The sequence below is a fragment of the Otolemur garnettii genome, unplaced genomic scaffold (assembly GCF_000181295.1).
Source record: "Otolemur garnettii isolate 467f Iridium unplaced genomic scaffold, OtoGar3 scaffold00018, whole genome shotgun sequence".
In the NCBI taxonomy this organism is placed as follows: Eukaryota; Metazoa; Chordata; class Mammalia; order Primates; family Galagidae; genus Otolemur; species Otolemur garnettii.
Genome location: NW_003852413.1, coordinates 24286267 through 24305387, shown reverse-complemented (window position 1 = coordinate 24305387; position 19121 = coordinate 24286267). Strand labels below are relative to the sequence as shown.

Sequence of the window (19121 nt, the reverse complement as noted above, 5' to 3'; positions counted from 1 at the left end):
AAAAAAAAAAAAAAAAAAAAAAGAAGAAGAAGAAGTGGAATTTCCAGGTGGTGGGGATGTAAGGGCTGTTGTTAACAATCTAGGCACAAAGGCCAGGGAGTGAGATGGAAGCAGCAGCAGCTCCTTCCTCCAAGTTGTATTTGAGCTCTGCTCAGCCCTGCACCTGATCCCCACCCCACTCCCAGGTGCCCGGGTGGAGACTCCCCCTTTGTCTATTGCCTCCAACCAGCTCTGGGTCCTCCTCCTGTCCTTTCCTTCCCCAAACTCTGTCCTCTTCTTCCCTCCAGCTCCCCTACTACTCATCCAAATGAGCTGAACAAAGGTAGGTGAGATTGAGAATTGGTTTATTAAGCATGTCCCTTGCTACCCTCCTACTTTAAAATAGTTTTCAGTATCAAAAGATTCTAACATAGGCCACCCAAGTACCTGAGGCTGGAGTCTTAGCAGAGTCAACGAGGGACAAGGGGAAAGAACAAAGCAAAATCCAGTCTCCCTACTCTAATTATAGAGACTGCTTTGGGGATGGAACATTCAGGAGCTCCACATTCTACTCTTATATGGCTGGACTGTGCCAGAGCTGCTGGCAACTGGTAGGGGGTTACCTTTACTGGGATGCAAGCACAGTGTGGCTCCTGCCTGCCCTGGGGCTCCCCTAGAACAGTGAGCCTCTCTGGCAAGAGCAGAAACCAGACCCAGTCATAAGCTTTCTCCCCTTTCTTCCCAAGGTCCAGGCTGTGGCAAGGGGCTGGCAGCAGGGAAAGGAGGTGCAGGGGGAGTCCAAATATGCCAAGGCAAAGAGGCTGAAAAGAGGCCCTAGGATCCCCATTTACCTCTGTCCCTGGTTCTGAAGGGTGCTCTTAAGCCATGGTTCTCAACCTCCTAAGGCCGCAGCCTTTTAATATAGTTCCCATGGGTCATATCCCACAGGTTGAGAACTGCTGTCTTAAGCTTTGTGGGGGCCCTGTGAAGTTTGGAGGGCGATGACAAAGGGGCATGGGGCAGGAACACATCCACACCCAGGCAGCCATGGGGATATCCTGGCTGGCTGCCTGAGTGGAGCCTCAGGCAGCGTTGCCTGTCAATAATCAATTGTTGCTGGTGACATGATTCCCCCACCCTGCTCCAGTCTCCTCTTACTGGCATGTGTGTATCCCATGCATCTCAGATACAAGCACACTCACATGCATATTCCCCTAACCTGTGCTAACACACCTGAGCCTGAACACACACACTTTGTCCCCCTGCCCCCACACTGCATGCCCTGGTCCAGGCACTCACACACCCAAGCCCATGCTCGTGCCCAACTCAGCTATGCACTTGGTCTGGCCAACATCCTGGACACACTCATGTGCAGGCTCCCAACCAGGACAGCAGCACAGGACTCTTGTCCTGGGCACACAGGGGTCCAGGCCCTGAAGAGGAATGTGATGAGGCCTCCTGGGAGTTTGGCTGAGACAACTGTCAGGGAGAAACCCCTCCCCACTCCCAGCAGCTTGGTCCCTCACAATCCCATGGGAAGAATGAGATTGGCCTTGAAATTTGGCTAACCAGAGAGTAAGCATCCAGTGCCATCTAGTGGTGCCCTGGAGGAGGGCAAGGGTTACAGAAGGGGATCTCACTGTGTCCCCAAAGGCGGGAAGTACCTGGGCTCCCAGCACTGAGACCCAGCTAGGCAGCAGGGGATCTGGGCAGGAGCCTGCTGGGGAGGAAACAGGCAGCTCTTCTCTGAGCTCTTCTCAGCTAAGGACACACTCAGTTCCATCCACTTCAGCTCAGAACCCAGGGGGGCTGCCCATTCTTTAGCCCCAGATACTGGGAAACCACCCCCAGAACAGGCTCCAAGATCTGTGAGGACTAGCAAGGGGGTGGGCTAGTGACATGATTCCGGGCCCACATCCCTCATGTCCAAGTTCAAGAAGGTAAAAGGAGAAAAGAAATCATCTTGCGGATTGAGGGGAGAATGGGAGCCAGCAGGGAGGCGGCAGAATCCTGCTCCCAGGGTCTTCAGTCCAGCTTGAACTTGGCCTCTGATTCCTTCAGCAGGTACAAGCTGTCATCTTTCAGAAAGCTGTGAGCCGAGGGAGGAGCCCACTGAGGCATGCAGCTCAGAGAGCTCCCTTGGGGGTGGGGTGGGATGAATTCAGGCAAGCTGGGAGGGGGCAGATGGGCACATGGAGGCTCCCAGTCTCCCCTAAGGAGCAGGCAAGGAAGGGCACAAAGAAGGTAGGTACCAGGCAGGGAGTAGCACCAACCTGAAAAAGAGGACGTGGACAGGGATGGTGCTGATGTGCCAGATGGCGTGGGCATCCAGGATCCAGAAGAGAGGCGGGAAATCGAATAGTTCAAGCAGGGACAGTCCCTGCAGCAGCAAGACCACTACCATGCACTTACGCACGTGAGGCAGCCGTCGCTGGTTCCACAGGCACCAAGCCAGCCACCACATCACGTTCACCAGGCCTAGGTGCCGGTGGGGTAGGAGAGGCTCACTCATTAGACTCCTTCCTCCTTCCCAAAGCCACCCCAGCCCCATGCTCTTGGACCCCAGGATCATCCTCAGGCTCTCCTCCCAGCCTCTGCTCTCTCACCTCAAATTCTTCCCCCTTTCTTCACTCCAAGGGTCTCTCTAGAACCTCCTTTTCCAGGAATTGCTCTGACACCCCCACCCCGACTCAAGCCAGCAGTTCTGCAGATAGCCTGAGGCCCCTGAGTCCTCAGCCCTGCCTCACCAATAGCCACGTTGGCCGCCAGGTTGTAGCCATAGTCGAAGTGGATGAAGCTCAGGTAGGAGATGTGAGTGGTCAGCAGCAGCAGCAGGAAAACCCGGAAGGCACTGGCCAAGGTTGGGTGCTGCAGCCCCACGGTCCTGCCCCACCATCCAGAGCTACTCAGATGGTGGGTGGCCCGTGCCCAGAGCAGCATTCCTTGAAGCATCTCCTCCCCCCAATATCAGTAAATGGTCCCTGAAACCACTAACCCACCAAAATAGGCTGACTGGACGGGTCTCCTAGCCCCTAGCGGCCTGGGACCAAGGGCTTCAGCTCCTTGTAGGGAGCCAGGACCCCTAGTCCTGCCTCAAAGTCCCCATCCAGGACAGCCTGGAGGATGTTGGGAGACCAGCAAAGAAGGGCCCGGGCAGCACCCCCAGGGAAGGGCTGGGTGACACCGTTCTGCCCCTGGGACCTGATTTTGCCCCTGCAGCCACCAAGGCAGGCTCACCTGACACAGCAGAGATAGATTGAGTGTAGGATGACAGTGGAGGCACAGAAGTAGTCCATTTTCTGAGGACAGGGAGAGTCATGAGGGGCCAGTGTGAGGGGAGCAGATGGACAAGGCTCCACGGAGAGCAGAGCCCAGAGAGGATCCATTGGGGATGGGGGCATGGAAGGGCAGTAGGGAAGGGATGGGGGTCCCGGGCCTGTCAATGCAGTTTTTTTAAAAATGTGCTCAGCAGAGAGGCTTTAGAGGTGCTGGCAGTGTGTCTGTCGGGACTCCAGAACATGAGAGCACACTACAGAATTCAGAGCCCAGTCTGGGGCTCACCAGCCATGGACTTCAGTTCTGATCGCACCCCTTGACTAGCTAGGTGACCCTGAATAAGTCGTTTCCCCTCTCTAAGGCTCAGCTGCCTCCTCAGTCAGAAAGAGCTCAGGATTCCACCCACCTCACAAGGTTCAAGTGAGGCTCAAGCACACCAATAGGTCTGAATGGCCTGGCTTGGAATATCTGCTTCTCAGACAAGTCAGGTACACCCCAGGCCTCTCTCTGCCCACCCTTCTGGGCTCCTCTAGGACAGCCCCATGCTGGAGGCGGAGCTGGAGGGTGCTCACCTCTGTGAGGTCTGTGTCCCTGGTGTGGAAGACTGTGGACCAAAACCAAGCATTGAGGGACACCTGAGGAGGGAGGGAGCAGTGAGTGTGCTGCCCTGAGTTAGGAAAGACCCCCCCAGAGGGCTCATATCTACCTTGCCTACTAGAGGGGGCTCTCTGGGTAAGAAATGTGCTTTCCCTTGGCCCCTGGGGGCCTCTGAACAATCCAATGTCCCCTCCATCCCTACCTAGCCCTGTTTTCTCAGTTGACTTCCCCAAGCCCAAGCCCCCAAGACCACAGGGGGCTGCAGGTTCTATAGGTTTGCAGGTTCTGGCTTGGCCTGGGAGCCAGTTCTAACAGAGCCAAGTTCCCTGGTTACTCAATCCCTAAGACAACAGCCCCCAGGGGCCTTGCCTCCTCCCCCCTCAACCAGCAGGTGATGACAGCCCCACCTGGGCCCAGGGGAGCCAGTGACCTCAGCCTCTGGGGGTGGGAATGAGGTGGGTGGGGTGTGACCTAAGCAAGGGAGGGAGGGAGGGAGATGAGGCAGGTCCTACTGGGGCCCAGTCTCTGAGCAGGATGGTGGCCAACTTGGAGCCCAGCTTCCTCCTGGCCCAGCCGGCCCAACCCGCCAGACCAGTGGCTGCTCCCAAACCCTGGGAGGAGTATAGGGGCAGGGCTGGAGGGGCTGTGGTGGGCAAGGGCTGGCACTTTTTTCAGGGACTTCTGTGTCCACAGCAGAGGCCCAAATTACTGAAATGGGCAGGAGGAAGGACTGGAAAAACTTGTGACAACCAGTTAAAGAAAGGAACAGCGGGGCCAGGCCTAGAACAGCCTGCAGGTGGGGAAGGGTGCTAGAGTGGGGCAGGCCTGCAGAGAGGAGTAAAGGACAGGCAGGAGCTGCTCACTTAGGTCCAGCCTGTGGGGAGGCAGGCCAGGCAGGGGACAGAGGGAGCAGGGCAAGAAATATTTGTCAGGTACTGCAGCAGGAGGGTCAGGTGCTAGGATGGCTTCCCTAACACAGGCCTGGGAAGCTCAGGAGGGAATGGGAAGAGAAGAGTGGAGGCAGGCAGGGCTCTGTCACAAAGCCCATCAGGCACTCATGATAACAGCTTGGAAGGGCTCAAGGCAGCCAGGTGCAGCCTGCCTAGCCTGGGCGCTGGGCTGGGCCTTGCTGCTTATGAGCCTCTTGACCTGGGCAAAGGCCCTTCCCTTCTCAGCCCAAGCTACCCCTGGGACAAATCAGTGCTCTCACACACTAGGCATCTCAGTGAAATTTCAGTTCCTTCCCAGCCCTGGCATCAGGTGATTTGGTCTAGGTCAGGTTGCTTGCTCCTCTGAGGATGGTCATTCTATCCCTCCCCCTTGGCTCAAGATCCCTTTTGCAAAAACAGTCACAAAGGACTGGTCTGAAGGCTGGAAAATGTGACGGAATCTGACAGCTTTTTGGACATCGCTCCTACCAAATCTGCAAAGCTAGGGTTCAGCTTGGGGAGAAGAGCAGGCTTGGGCTGGAGACAAGGCCCAGGCAATCGTGTGGACCAGGTCTCTTGGGGAGGCCAGGGACAGGGGCATCCTTAGGAGGAGATTGGTCCTGGAACCAGCGTGGGAGGGAAGAAGGAAAGGCAGCAGGGACTGGCAGCAAGCCAGGCCTTCTTGTCACCCACAGCAAAAAGAGGGAGGTGACAAGAGGACTGAGCTAAGTGGTGACTGGAACACCCAGAGTAGGGTGTGTGTGTGTGTGTGTGCGCGTTGTGTGTACTTGTGTACACACAGAGGGCCATGGTACATGTGAGGGCGATTTGGTCCCCGGTCCAACCGCCTCCCTAGGTGCCTTCCACATACAGAGACCCACCTGAAGCCTGGACTCTGCAACCCTGAAAAGTCCCCTTCCCCTGGGGAGTGTCCCATTTTGGGGGTGCTCCTCTTCTCACCCTCTCCTCAGATTTGGGAGGTAGTGTCATTAAGAATGCCAGCCCTAGAGCCAGACTGCTAGGATGCAAATCCTGGCTCTGCATTTCCTGTGTGTCCTTGGGCAAGTTATTTAGCCTTGCTGTATCTCAGTTTTCTCATCTGTAAAATGGGAATAATCATAGTGTTGATAAGGATTGAATAAGCAATGCAAACACAGCGTCCAGCACTGTGCCCAGGACAGGTAACACACTAGGCATTATTTCTCTACCTTTTTGACCACCATGGAGCCTTCCCAGCATTCCCTCACCTGAGGCTTAAGAGACCAAGTCTGTCTCTCAGTCTCCCTATAAGCCAAGGACATCTAGGCAGAGAAGGAGTGGTCTCCCCAGTGGCCTAGGCCCACCCCCATAGCTCCAGGCTGGGGGCAGAATGTCCAGAGTCTCCCAAGGAGACAGACTCTGTGCTCAAGACCGGCCTTGGCCACTACTTAAGAGTTTGGCCTTGAACAAACAGCTTATCATCTGGGAGCCAGCTACCTCATCTACAAAACATAAGGGTCATGAGGACAATGTCAGCAAAATCCTTGGCACAAAGGACTCACTCAATAAATGGTTGTTGTTACTGCTGCCTGGTACATTATGAACCACAGGCTGACCCTCACCACTTTCTTTCACCTGACCCTCAACTTCCCTTTCTTTAAGGATCACAGAATTCACGGTCAAATGACAGGGACCCAGGATTTTTCCATCCCAGAATGTAGACACTGCAGCTATGGGAAGAGTTACTATCCCCCCAGTATGGACTAAACAGATAGCACTTCTCTCCACTCAGTTTGTCATCAAGATGCAGGCAAAGGGGACAGATGGACGTGGAAGGAAGGGGAAGTCCAAGATGCAAATGTATGACCGCTCTCGGGCTCCTCAACTAAGCTTGAGTGGAATAGGGGGCAGATAGGCTCACCAGCCAGGGGGTGATGGAACGCCTGGCAGGCACAGAGAGCTGCCTGTAAACACTGAGGAAAGGGCTGCCAGAGAGCCAGAGGGGGAGGCCGTGGAGGCTGGGTAGAGGGGGAGCAAGAGGCTTTTTCATTCTATTGGAAAATAAGAAAATAGAGACAAAAATATCATAACCATGAAACTGGTTAGATGCCACGTGAGCCAGATCTGTCAGGAATTCGACCCCAGCGTTAAGCCCCAGTGCTCGGGCTGTCATTGACACCATGGTGGTAGGGACAAGTGGGTCTTTAAATAGCTCCGTGTTTCAGAAGTGGGGGAGGCAGAATGTTAAATATGATGCCTGCTGCCTTCCTGCCTCTCCCCCCCCAGGCCACAGTGTCTCACCCCGTGCCTCAGGCAGGGTGAGCCTGTCCCTGCTCACTCCTGAGAGGAGGAAAGTGGTAGATGGAAATGAAAGAAAGATGGCTATTTCCCCACCAGAAAGGATTCCTTGATTTCCTGCTGTTGCTTGTTGCATTGGCTCTTGTCTGTTGGGAAGTCCTTTCTGAAGTCTAACCATAGTTTTGCTACAGCCTCAACCTCCTTCTTCTTGTAGTTTCCTCAATAGAGGTAGTACACAATCAGTCCTCTTGTCTATAAATAAATCATCCTGCAAAGACAGTTTGGGCTTCCCTGCCTCCTCACTCTTTTATCTCTACACTTGAGGACCGTTGCTTGCTAGCTGAAGGGGTGGGGAATTGGTTTGGCTCCTAGCTTTGGCAGAGAACAGGGGCCCCGTGCACTGTGAGGTCAAAGGGCCACAGTGTGCAGAGCTTTGGCAGGCTGCTGAGCCTTGCCTGGCTGCTGCCAACCAGAGCCCAGACCTAAATGGCAAGGCACAGGCCAAAGCTTCCTTCACCCTGCAGGTCTCCTGCAGAGAAAAGACTGGATGCTCTTCCTCCAAGACCTAAGCTGGACAGGTGAGGGGCCTTCCTACCCTACTCCAACAGAAATCAGGAGCCCCACCGCTCCCGAAGACCCAGCCTGGGACAGAGTTCACAGCCACACCCTCCGCACAGCTCAAGATCCCTCCCTCCTGCAGAATCACACACACAGGATTAAAGATCAACTGCAAAATCCAAACTAGATCATCGACAGGAGTGTAGACTCTGAGGCTCTGTCCCTTGAGGGCTTAGAGGTGGCATGATGAGTTCCCATGTCCCAGAACCCCATATCCCTTACGGTGCCCTAAGACACAAGCTCTAGCTATCTGCCCTCTCCCACCCCAACTCTCCTGCTTTTTCTCTAAGGGTCTTTGGTCACACTGGACTGCAGAACACCCTGGGAGGTGTGACCCCTTGCCAAGAAGGAAGCTGAGTTCCAGACACCATTGAGATGAAATCTCCAAGGATCAGAGAAATCAAGACTAGAGTTGTGAAGTGACCACTGGCCTCTGGCACATGTCATGAAGGCAAAGGCTGGACCCTCTGAGGTGCCCTCCAACCTGCAGTCTATCCAAGGAGGCTCTGAGATTTGTTCAAAGATTTCAGGCAGGGTTGTCTCATACTAATAGGGGTGGGGGCCAGGGGCTGGTACAGGCAGTGGGCCCAGACAAATAGCCTCCCTGAAAGAAGCCCAAGGGAAAGGGGACAGGCACAACCTCCTCCATTTCCCTTTCCTTCCTGCTTTCTTGGCCAGGACCAAATTTCCTTCTCCGTAAGACACCTACACAGCAAGTGGCAGCTCTTATCTCCTCCACGTCCCTGTGTGTGCTGATGCCGGGCCCTGCCTTCAGCAGAGCCCTTGGCCCTCAAGGCCCTCTGTTCTATCTCTTCTCCCTACACTGCACTTCCACAGCCATAGTGGGGCAGGTGGACTCTCCCAAGGTTGCCTAAGTCCCACATGAGGCCAGTCCCACATGTGTGCCTTGAGCCTGGAATGGTGAAATCCAGTCTCTTCTACCCCCTATTTATGTGTCTGAGCTGTGCCAGGCTTGAAACCCCTCCTCCTCCCTGGGGTTCCCTGGCTGATGTCCCCAGATGGAGGCCGTGGTCCCCCAGCCTCATAACTCCCAGGCCTCCCTGCCAAGCCCACTTCAGGTTCTCCTGCGTTCTGCCACCCAGGCCTGCTGGACCTGTGCCTCCTACTGCCCTTAGCTCCCTGAGGCAGGGGCTTGAACTATAAATACTAAACCTGTCTCTACCCACAGCAAGTGCTCCATGAAAATTCATCACAGGACTTGGAGGAGGCAACCTAGAAGAGGGGACAGGAGCTCAGGTCCTGGAGTCGGACAGCCTCGGATGCCAACTCTGTCTCCACTACCGGCTAACTCACTAGCTGTTAACACTGGGCAAGTTTTAGCTCCTCTGAGCCTTACAGAGAGCTCAGAGGTATAATGAGGGGTATAAAGAGGATTAAACAAGAAAGTGTATGTAAAGTGCTTAAGACAAGCCTGTCACATGGCTTGTTCCATAATTCATAATTATCACTAACAATTGTTGAATGGGAAGTATTAGGGAGGATTGATACTTCCTGGAGGTTTAATAGCCTCCTTCCTTGTCCCAAGTCTAAGGCTCAACCTGGACTTTCCAGCACACCCCCTGCTATCAGTTTTCTTAATGTTCTTAGAGACCTCTGGGTCACCAGATCCAGCAGCATGCTTCAGTTCTCATTTAAATTCACTGTCTAGTACAATTCAGGAAAGCAGACTACTGGCTCCTTCCTATACTTGTGCTGGGGCTCCACCAAGCATGCAGTCTCATAGTTTTCCACCTACCCCTCTGGTCATTTCTTCTGTCTCCATTGCTGGTTTACTCTCCTCTACCCAGACATTAAATTTTGGGGTTTCTCAGGGTACCATTCTAGACCCCTCTTCTTCTCACTAAGTTCTCTATCTCCCATGGTGATCTCATCTACACTTCTATCACTGTCTTATAAGCAGAAACACAGGGATCATGCTTGATTTCTCTCTCCACATCTAATCCTCTGCTTAGGCTTGTCAGCATAGCCAAGAAGGTGAAAGTGGGGACTCTGGAGCCAGACACCTGGAATCAAACCCTGGCTCTATGACCTAGTGGAGGTCACTTAACCTGTCAGTCAGTGGGTTCCTCCTCTGTAAACTGGGGATGATAATAATACCTACCTCATAAGCTGTGTTAAATAAAAATTATGGGGGCCTACAGTTTGGGACAGAGGCCCTGCACTAAACCCCAACAGACCAGACCAAACCAAAATGGAATTACTCATGCTAACTGCCAAAACATCAAACTAAACTATCAGGAGGCAGATAGATTCCTAAACCAGCCACTTTTTCTTGAAAACAGAAGATTTTAGTCTAACTGAGGCACTGTAATCAGAAAGTCCCCTCTGCTTCAACTCTTACAAAGAAGTAGCCTGATGGTAGCCAATCAGTTTTCCATATCCCACCATTGTTCCGTTTCCTTGTTCCTACCTTACAACCCCTCCCAGGCTGCTATCACCCAGTGGGAGTTCTTATTCTATTTTATAGAATAAAGGCTACCTGGATTAATGAATTGCAAATAAAAGCCAAATGGATCCATAACTAAATTTGTTGTAATTTTGTCTTTGGACACTTGTTAAAGATAAACAGGGTTGGCTGGGTTCAGTGGCTCACACCTATAATCCCAGCAGTCTGGGAGGCCAAGGTGAGTGGATTGTTTGAGCTCTGGAGTTGGAGACCTGCCTGAGCAAGAGCGAGATCCTGTCTCTATGAAAAAAAAAAAAATAGAAAAATTAGCTGGGTGTGATAGCAGGCGCCTATAGTCCCAGCTACTTGGGAGGCTGAGGCCTGAGGATCTCTTGAACCTAGGAGTTTGAAGTTGCTGTGAGCTATGATGATGCCATGGCACTCTACCCAAGGTGACTGAGTGAGGCTCTGTCTCAAAAATAAATAAGAAAAAAAAAGATAATAATTAGGCTTGGTGCCTGTAGCTCAGCAGCTAGGGCGTCAGCCACATATACTGGGGATGGCAGGTTCAAACCTGGCCCAGGTCTGCCAAACAACGACAACTACACCAAAAAAAACCAGCCAGGCATTGTGGCGGGTACTTGTAGTCCCAGCTACTTGGGAGGCTGAGGCAAGAGAATCTCTTAAGCCCAAGAGTTTGAGGTTGCTGTGAGCTGTGACACCACGGCACTCTACTGAGGGTGACATAGACTTTGTCTCAAAAAAACAAAAAAGTTATAATAATTAAAAATAAATTTTAAAAACGTTCATGTTACCTTCAAAACGCAGTTCAAACATACTTCTTTTTAATGTCCAAGACCTGTGCCACCTCTCTGGTCTGGCTTCTGGGCCCTGTGCTAAAACTACCAACTGGTCAACCGCATCACTTTCTGCCCCCTCTAATCTGTTTTCTACGCAGTAGCCAGAATGAGCTTTCTAAAGGCCAAACCACTTCTCTTCCCAGTCCTCATTTAAAATCTCGTGGTGCTTCCTGATGCTTTGAGAGTTAAGATCCACAGTGACAGGCTCTCCACGGGCTGCCCACCTGCCTACCCATCTCAGCTCTCTGGCATCCTGCATGGCAGGCATCCTGGGCTTTTAGGTCCTCAAATGACCCTCACTCTCTCCTGCCTGTGCCCTTTTTGCATTGTCTGTGTACTTTCTGAGTCTTGGGTTCTTTGCGTAGCCTTTAGAATTAACCTAAATTTTACAAAACAAATCCTATTTTCTCTTTTTTGAGACAAAGTCTCTGCTGCTCTGGGTAGAGTGCCATGGCATCATCATAGCTCATAGCAACATCAAACATTTGGGCTCAAGAGATCCTCTTGCCTCTGCCTTTCGAGTAGGTGGGACTACAGGTCCCCACCCTGACTGACAATGACTGGCTAATTTTTTTTTCTTTTTCTTTTTGGAGATAGAGTCTCCACTCAGTCACCCATGGTAGAGTACCATGGTGTCATAGCTCACAGCAACCTCCAACTCTTGGGCTCAAGTGATTCTCTTGTCTTAGCCTCCCATGTAGCTGAGACTACAGGCACCTGCCACAAGTCTGGCTGTTTTTTTAGAAATGAGGACTCAGTGTGGCTCAGGCTAGTCTCGAACCTGTGAGCTTAGGCAATCCACCCACCTCAGCCTCCCAGAATGCTAGGTTTACAGGTGTGAGCCACCACATCTGGCCTTCAAGTGATTCTCTTGCTTCATACTCCCGAGTTGCTGGGACGACAGGCTCCTGCCACAATACCCGGCTATTTTTTAGAGATGGGCCTCACTCTTGCTCAGGCTGGTCTTGAACTCCTGAGCTCAAATAATCCACCTGCCTTGGCCGCCCAGAGTGCTGGGATTACAAGAGTGAGCCACTGCACCTGGCCCCCTTTCTATTTTTATTTTTATTTTATTTTATTTTTTGAGACAGAGCCTTAAACTGTCGCCCTGGGTAGAGTGCTGTGGCATCACAGCTCACAGCAACCTCCAATTCCTGGGCTCAAGCGATTCTCCTGCCTCTGCCTCCAAAGTAGCTGGGACTATAGGCACCTGTTACAATACCCAGCTATTTTTTGGTGGCAGTCATCATTGTTGTTTGGCAGACCCAGGCTGGATTCAAACTCTCCAGCTCAGGTGTATGTAGCTGGTATCCTAGCCACTTGAGCCACAGGCACCAAGCCTACTTTTTTAATTTTTGAGACAGAGCCTCAAGCTGTCACCCTGAGTAGAGTGCCATGGCATCACAGCTCACAGCAACCTCCAACTCCTGGGTTTTAAGTGATTCTCTTGCCTCAGCCTCCCAAGTAGCTGGGACACAGGCACCCACCACAGCACGTGGCTATTTTTTGGTTGTAGTTGTCATTGTTGTTTGGCAGGCCCAGGATGGATTCGAATTCACCAGCTCCGGTGTATGTGGCTGGTGCCTTAGCCATTTGAGCTACAGGTACTAAGCCCCCTTTCTATTTTTAATAGAGATGGGGTCTTGCTCTTGCTCAGACTGTTCTCAAACTCCTGAGCTCAAGCAATCTACCCACCTCAGCCTCCCAGATAGAGTGCTGGGGTTACAGGTGTGATCCACAGTGCCTGGCCAGAAAAAATCTTTTTAATAAAGAGATTTGTTCTGTGAAGTTTGGATTCAGTTGAGGGGCCACACTTGGGGATCCAGAGTGCCACATGTGCCTTTGGGACTATAGATTTCCCACCCGTGGTTTAGATGACTCCCTCTACTCTCCTCAAATTTACCTAATTAATATTCACACATCATTTCTACCCTACCTCCCATGCCCACTCCTCAGGAGGCCTTTCCTGTCTGCCCTGTACTGGTCTAATCCCCCTCTACATGGCCCGGTAGCGTCTCTCCTCCACGGCACTTTTCACAGTTGTACTGATACATTGTGTGACTGGGTGACTAGTACCAGAAGCCAGAGACCTGTCTGTTTTTATATACTTTTGGATCTCTGGCATCTAGCAAAGTTCCTGGTGCACAGTAAATGTTCAATATACAAGTGAATGGCTGCTGTGATGGCAGGAAGATAAGTAAGTGGAGATTTTTTTCCATAAGGCTTATAGGGATAGTTCTGACCTAGAGACACGACCTAAAGAGCCAGCCTCTGATTTTCATGCCCTCTCCAAGGCTGTCACAGTTCACATATGTACCCTAGTCTGTGCCTGTCACACAATTCCAGGCCCTGGATACTGGACCCTCAGACTAACCACACTGTGAGGGTGGTAGCCTTTTCTGGGTACTCTAATGGAATTTGACCTCAGCTTTTCCAGGGACGGTCTAAGAGCAGGCTGAGCTCTGGATAGTGTCTTGTGGCTACTACTGTCTAGCAGGTCTGGGCTGGAACTGAGATTGCTCCTAGTCTTCCAGACAGGTCCTGTGTGGTCCCAGCATCCTCTCTACCACCTATTTCTTCTGTGTCTGTAAACTGCCCTTCTGGGTCTTTTAGTAGCTTCCTCTTTAGGATCAAAAAAAAAAAAAAAAAAAAAAGTCTCTTCCCCTCTCCTTCCTAAACCACCTGGCCTGGGACTCAGCTAGAAAAGTAAGGCCTAATTCAGTACCTTCCCAATTTTCTTCCCAGGTGTAACCACCCTGCAGCTGCAAATTTAGCCCTAGAGAGCAGAGGGGAAGCTAGGTGGTAGGTATTAATAGGAATCTCAGAGTTCTTCCTTCCTAGATGAGGGAATACAGCAGGAATCCTGGCAGGTTACCTACCCAGGCGAAGGCCACGCAGGTGTGGTACATGGGGGAGGAGGCTGGCACGGAGGTACGGTAGCGGCAGAGCATCACAAGACTAGCCAGACCATTGAGAAAAGAGGCGACAGCAGAAGCTGGCTCTTGAAAGAACAGGAATCGGGAGAAGGGCCACTGAAAAAGGAGAAGATGGAGGAGGCTTGAGGGGCAGGCAACCCCCAGTTGGCCTAGTCAAACTTTTTCTGACATGCTGCATTAGTAGATCTCCAACTGGTCCTTCAGCTCTGGAATTTGGCCAAAGCCTCAGGTTCAGTCCCTCTTCAAGCCAAGGAGCTCCTCTCCAGTCCCTGGTTAAGGGTCATACCCGCTATCCTGGCCAGCACGCATAGTACTGAAAGCCCTGAGCCCTGGGAATACCAGATGGGCCAGTGCAGATGGCTCAGTGTGGCCTGGTGGAAACAGCACAGACCTGCCATCCAGAAGACTAAAGTCCCAATCAGGCCTCTACTACTGACAACAGTCCTCTGAGCCTCAGCTTGCTCTGTGGAAAACCGGGGAGAATAATTATTGCCAATCTCAACAGACTAGAATGAAATAATGCTAGATCAGGCCAGGTGCAATGGCCCACTTGTAATCCTAGAGCTTTAGGAGGCTGAGGTGTGAGAATCGCTTGAGCTTAGGAGTTGGAGACAAGCCTGAGCCAGAAGTGAGACTCCATTCTACTAAAAATAGAAAAAATTAGCTGGATGTTGTAGCAGTCATCTGTAGTCCCAGCTACTCAGGAGGCTGAAGCAGGAGGTTCACTTGAACCCAAGAGTTTGAGGTTGTTGTAAGCTAGGCTGGTGCCATGGGACTCTAGTGTGGGGTAACAGAGTGAAACTCTGTCTCAAAAAAATAAAGAAAGAAAGAAAGGAATAATACTGGATCAAAGAGCATCAGTAAACTGTGCCTCCCTGGGAAATCAAAAGGGTGTCACTATTACTCTAGACCACTACTGGGGAAGCAAGAGAAAAGATCTCAGAGTGTGTTAGGGAATTTCTGCCTGCAGCATGGTGAGCATCTCAACTACTCTAAGAATCCCACCACCGCTTTCTGAAGAGACTCCAAAGTTTTCTGGATCTTGTTACTCCAAATTCAGAGGCAAGACACATCCGTTCCATCCAATTACATAAAAACCAGCAGATTTTGAGACTAGGTGCCTGCCCCAAACACACACCCATCACTCCATGCCTCAGACTGCTGGACAATGTTGTCCAACTGGGAGGCTACTACACCACCAACCCTGACCCTCCAACTCACCTTGCCATGGAACTGAGGCACTTTGTGACCTTCTTGGAGGTAGACGCCAACTGTGACCCACATGCACTCATACTTACAGTCATCCTGACAGGTCCAGCCTGAAACAGACAAAGGTGGCCTGGTGAACTTCCCAGAACAGAGAGGCACAAAGAGATCAGGAATGGGGCCCAAGCTCAAATACAGGTCAAAAGGGACTGCAGGTGGGAGAGAACTAGAAGAAATCTTAAAATTCCAGCTTCTCATTTGGATGGATGTAAGATGGTGGGACATACACATAGGGAAAGGGATGTATGTACATGTAGGGATATTTTAGGTGCAGAAGTGAACAAAAAGAAATGTTTCTTCTCTTCTCTGTTCACCAAGATGGTGATTTTGGTATCTGATGAACCTGTCTATGGAAACCTAGGTTTATGTTTGTCTTTCCTGAAACAGGATTTACTCTCAATTGCCAGGGTGGAGTCCTTGCTATCTTACCCCCTCCTATGAAAATGAAGCCCAAATTCTTCAGCCTGACTTTTAAGGCTCCAAATTGAATATCCAACCTGATTTGTCACTACTCCTTTCACATACTCTGCTCCCTGAGTAAAGCAAGCTGCTGGATGTGCCCACATCTGCCCAGGGCATCCACTTGCTCTGTTCTATCTGGAACACAAAGTGGCAGTAAAAAGGACAAATGTGTGATAATAGGCCATTATCTGCTTTACCACTACTAACTGGCTGTGTGACTTTGGGCAGGGCACTTAACCTCTTTGAGCTTCCCTATCTGTAAGACTAGGATTAGAGAAACTGCCTCAAAGGGTTGGAATAAAAATTAACACACTTGTTGTGACACCTGTGACCTGGGAGGTGTTCAATATGTTGGTTCCTTGCTCAATATGGTCACAGGTCCAAATTTAATGTAACTGTACAAAGCCCTCCTTCACACAAAACATTCTAAGATGATCCCTGTCTTCACTCCCTCAAAACCAGAATAGATACTATAACATCCCAAATGCTGCTAGTGCTTAATCTAAGAGTCTTTTAGGTATCAAATCATTCCTGCACTTGAGAAGGCTAATGTCTCCGTGGGGACTGTGAGCTCCAAAAGGCAGGACCCTGGTCTGATTTCTATGTCATTTCAGAGCTTTGCACCCAGGCAGTATTCAGTAAATGTCCTTTTGACTAAATAAATAAAAAGTAAATGAAACTTCTGGGAAAGTAAGATAGGTTGATGAAGCTCTCATCACCCCGGGGGCTCCATTCACTCACATTCTTTAGAGACCTTGGGGGGGAAACTAAGGTTCAGAGATTTCTGAGAATAAGGGGCGGGGCCAAGACCAAAGGGCGTGGCTTACTGTGGGAGGGGCTTACCTGCTAGACTCATGTAGATTGGCTGGCGGGAGCGGAAGTGCTTCAGAGCGCCCCCCGAGCAGTTCCGCTCTTCACAATGGAGTACGCAGTCGCGGTACACCGGCTCACGGTCGCCCTGGGAGCCGCTCGCTAGTGCGGCTGCCCCAGCTAGCAGCACCAGCCGCGCCACCTGGCCAGCCATCACTTCTCCCTGGCTCGCCACCGGGGGAGGAGCTTAGGAGCATGTGAAACTTTCACTTCCGGAGTAAACGGAAGTGTCTCTTTCTTTCGTCTACTCTCCGGGGACATCCGCCAGCTTGAATAAAAGTTCCCGGATTTTTGTGGGTTCTTGCCCCGCCCCTCGTCCCTCTGGGTTAAGGGGAAGGGGACGCCTGATAGGTTAAGAAGCAAAAATAAAGTATTTTGTTTCTGTGTTTCTTCTCCAGGGTAGGGCTATTTTACTGTAACCAGCCCTGTCGGGTTTCACTTCTTAAATGCACCTGGAACTGTCCATTTCTTTCCATGTCTTCTGGCACCACCCTGGTTAAAGACATCACCATCTGACCCAGGATAACGCAGTAGCCTCTTAACAGGGCTCCCTGCCTCAACTTTTGCTTCCTCCAATACGTGCTCCATTTTCTTTTCTTTTCTTTTTTTCTTTTGAGACAGAGCCTCAAGCGGTCGCCCTGGGTAGAGTGCTATGGCATCACAGCTCATAGCAACCTCAACTCCTGGGCTCAAGCAAATCTCCTGCCTCAGCCTCCCAAGTAGCTGGGACCACAGGCACCTGCCACACAACGTCTGGCCATTTTTTGGTTGCAGCCGTCATTGTTTGGCGGGCTCGGGCTGGATTCGAACCCACCAGCTCAGGTGTACGTGGCTGGCGCCTTAGGCGCTTGAGCCACAGGCAGGGAGCCACGTGCTCCATTTTCAAAAATTCAAATTTGACCATGTCACTTTCTTTCTTAAAATTCTTTACTGGTATCCAGCCCGGGCCCGCCAAACAACGATGGCTGCAACCAAAAAATAGCCAGGCATTGTGGCGGGCGCTGTTGTGGTCCCAGTTCCTTGGGAGGCAGAGGCAGGAGACTCTCTTGAGCCCAGGAGTTGGAGGTTGCTGTGAGCTGTGATGCCACAGCACTCTACCCAGGGGAATAGCTTGAGGCTCTGTCTCAAAAAAAAATTTTTTTTTTACTGGTTCCTAATTACCCTCAAGATAAAATCCACACTCTACAAGCTCTAGATGATCTGGCCTCTGCCCACTGATCTCCCTCACTCCCTTGCTCAAGACCCACTTCAGAGGGCCATGTCCCTTAAGTTTCCTGACTTTGCCTGGTCTATATCTATTGTTCTCTCCTGCTTGTTCTTCTAGTCTCAGTTTAAACACTACCTTCTGAGGGTGCTTGCTAACAACTGGAGGATGATATACAATGGTCTGTGCGGGATAGGGGACCTCTGTTGTCTTGTTCACCACTCTTATCTCCAGCACTAACATAGAAACTGGCTTCTGTTAGGCGCTAAAAGCGATTTTTTAAAAAGAAGAATGAACAACATAATTAATTCATCATTAGCACTCGCTGGGTACCAAATCCCGGGCTGTCAAGTTACCTTATGAGTATGGTTCTACACTGATAGGAAAGATGTAATCCTCCAAGGAAAAAATTAAGGAAGACCCTTGGGAATAGGACACTTGCTTTAGTATTACCTCTCCCCACCTCTCCTGCGCTACTACCAGCACCCCACTAATCTCAGTGAAGCATTGAAGGCTTGTAGCTAAAGATAACTTTTCCTTCCTCCCCTCCCCACCACTCTCTTCACCCCCTAGTCAACTTCTTCTTTTCATTCTGGGTTGTGGAATGACCAAGAAGTAATTTCAGATTCCATTCATTTTCATAATCATTTCCTTAGCCCTTAGTTCTATACCTAGCTAAGCGAGGCACAATTCCAGGAGGCACCATTCACATTGCATTTTCTATGAATGGCAGTTCTTCCAGTGAAATGTAACATGAATAGTGTTCCCTGGAAGTGACCACCAAATTGATGTTGACTGGGAAACTGAAATAGATAAAAAAAAACAAAAGTACCCCTCAGCTCTCCAGGAGCCAACCAGAAACAATCAAGTGCTAATACTACTTTGTATCTGACAGATCAATCTTTTCACAATGCATTTTTAATATTTTCATTTACTCTCTCCTATAACTCAGGGATGAATCTTTTTATAAGGATCTCCTTTTATCTTTATTTATTTATTTGAGACAGAGTCTCACTTTGTCACCCTTGGTAGAGTGATGTGGCATCACAGCTCACAGCAGCTTCCAACTTACGAGCTTAAGTGATTCTCTTGCCTCAGCCTCCCAAGTAGCTGAGACTACAGGCACCCACCACAATGCCTGGCTATTTTTTGTTGCAGTTGTCCTTGTTGTTTTAGCTGGCCTGGGCTGGGTTTGAACCTGCCAGCCTCCGTGTATGTGGCTGGCTCTGTAACCACTGTGCTACAGGCGCCAAACCCATTTTATTTTATTTTATTTTTTGAGACAGAGTCTCACTTGGTAGAGTGCAATGGCATTTTCTTAGCTCACGGCAACCTCAAACTCTCAGGCTCAAGTGATCCTCTTGTGTCAGCCTCCCAAGTAGTTGGGACTACAGTCGTGCACCACCACACCCAGCAAGTCCATCTGTCCATCCGTCCGTC

General features: G+C 50.7%; 1 protein-coding gene and 1 pseudogene across 1 annotated transcript; both read right to left on the bottom strand.

Moving 5' to 3' along the window:
* Positions 1-327: 327 nt before the first annotated feature.
* LOC111724005 lies at positions 328-1903 on the bottom strand (annotated as a pseudogene).
* On the bottom strand, positions 328-16689 carry PGAP3 (post-GPI attachment to proteins 3). Its single transcript, XM_003786415.3, has 8 exons — positions 16451-16689; positions 15101-15198; positions 13823-13975; positions 3828-3890; positions 3217-3278; positions 2727-2863; positions 2253-2457; positions 328-2068 (listed from the first exon to the last, which is right to left on the bottom strand). The coding sequence occupies exons 1-8, from the start codon at positions 16629-16631 to the stop codon at positions 2005-2007; spliced, it is 963 nt and encodes a 320-aa protein (XP_003786463.1). The 5' UTR covers positions 16632-16689; the 3' UTR covers positions 328-2004.
* Between the last annotated feature and the right edge of the window lie 2432 nt (positions 16690-19121).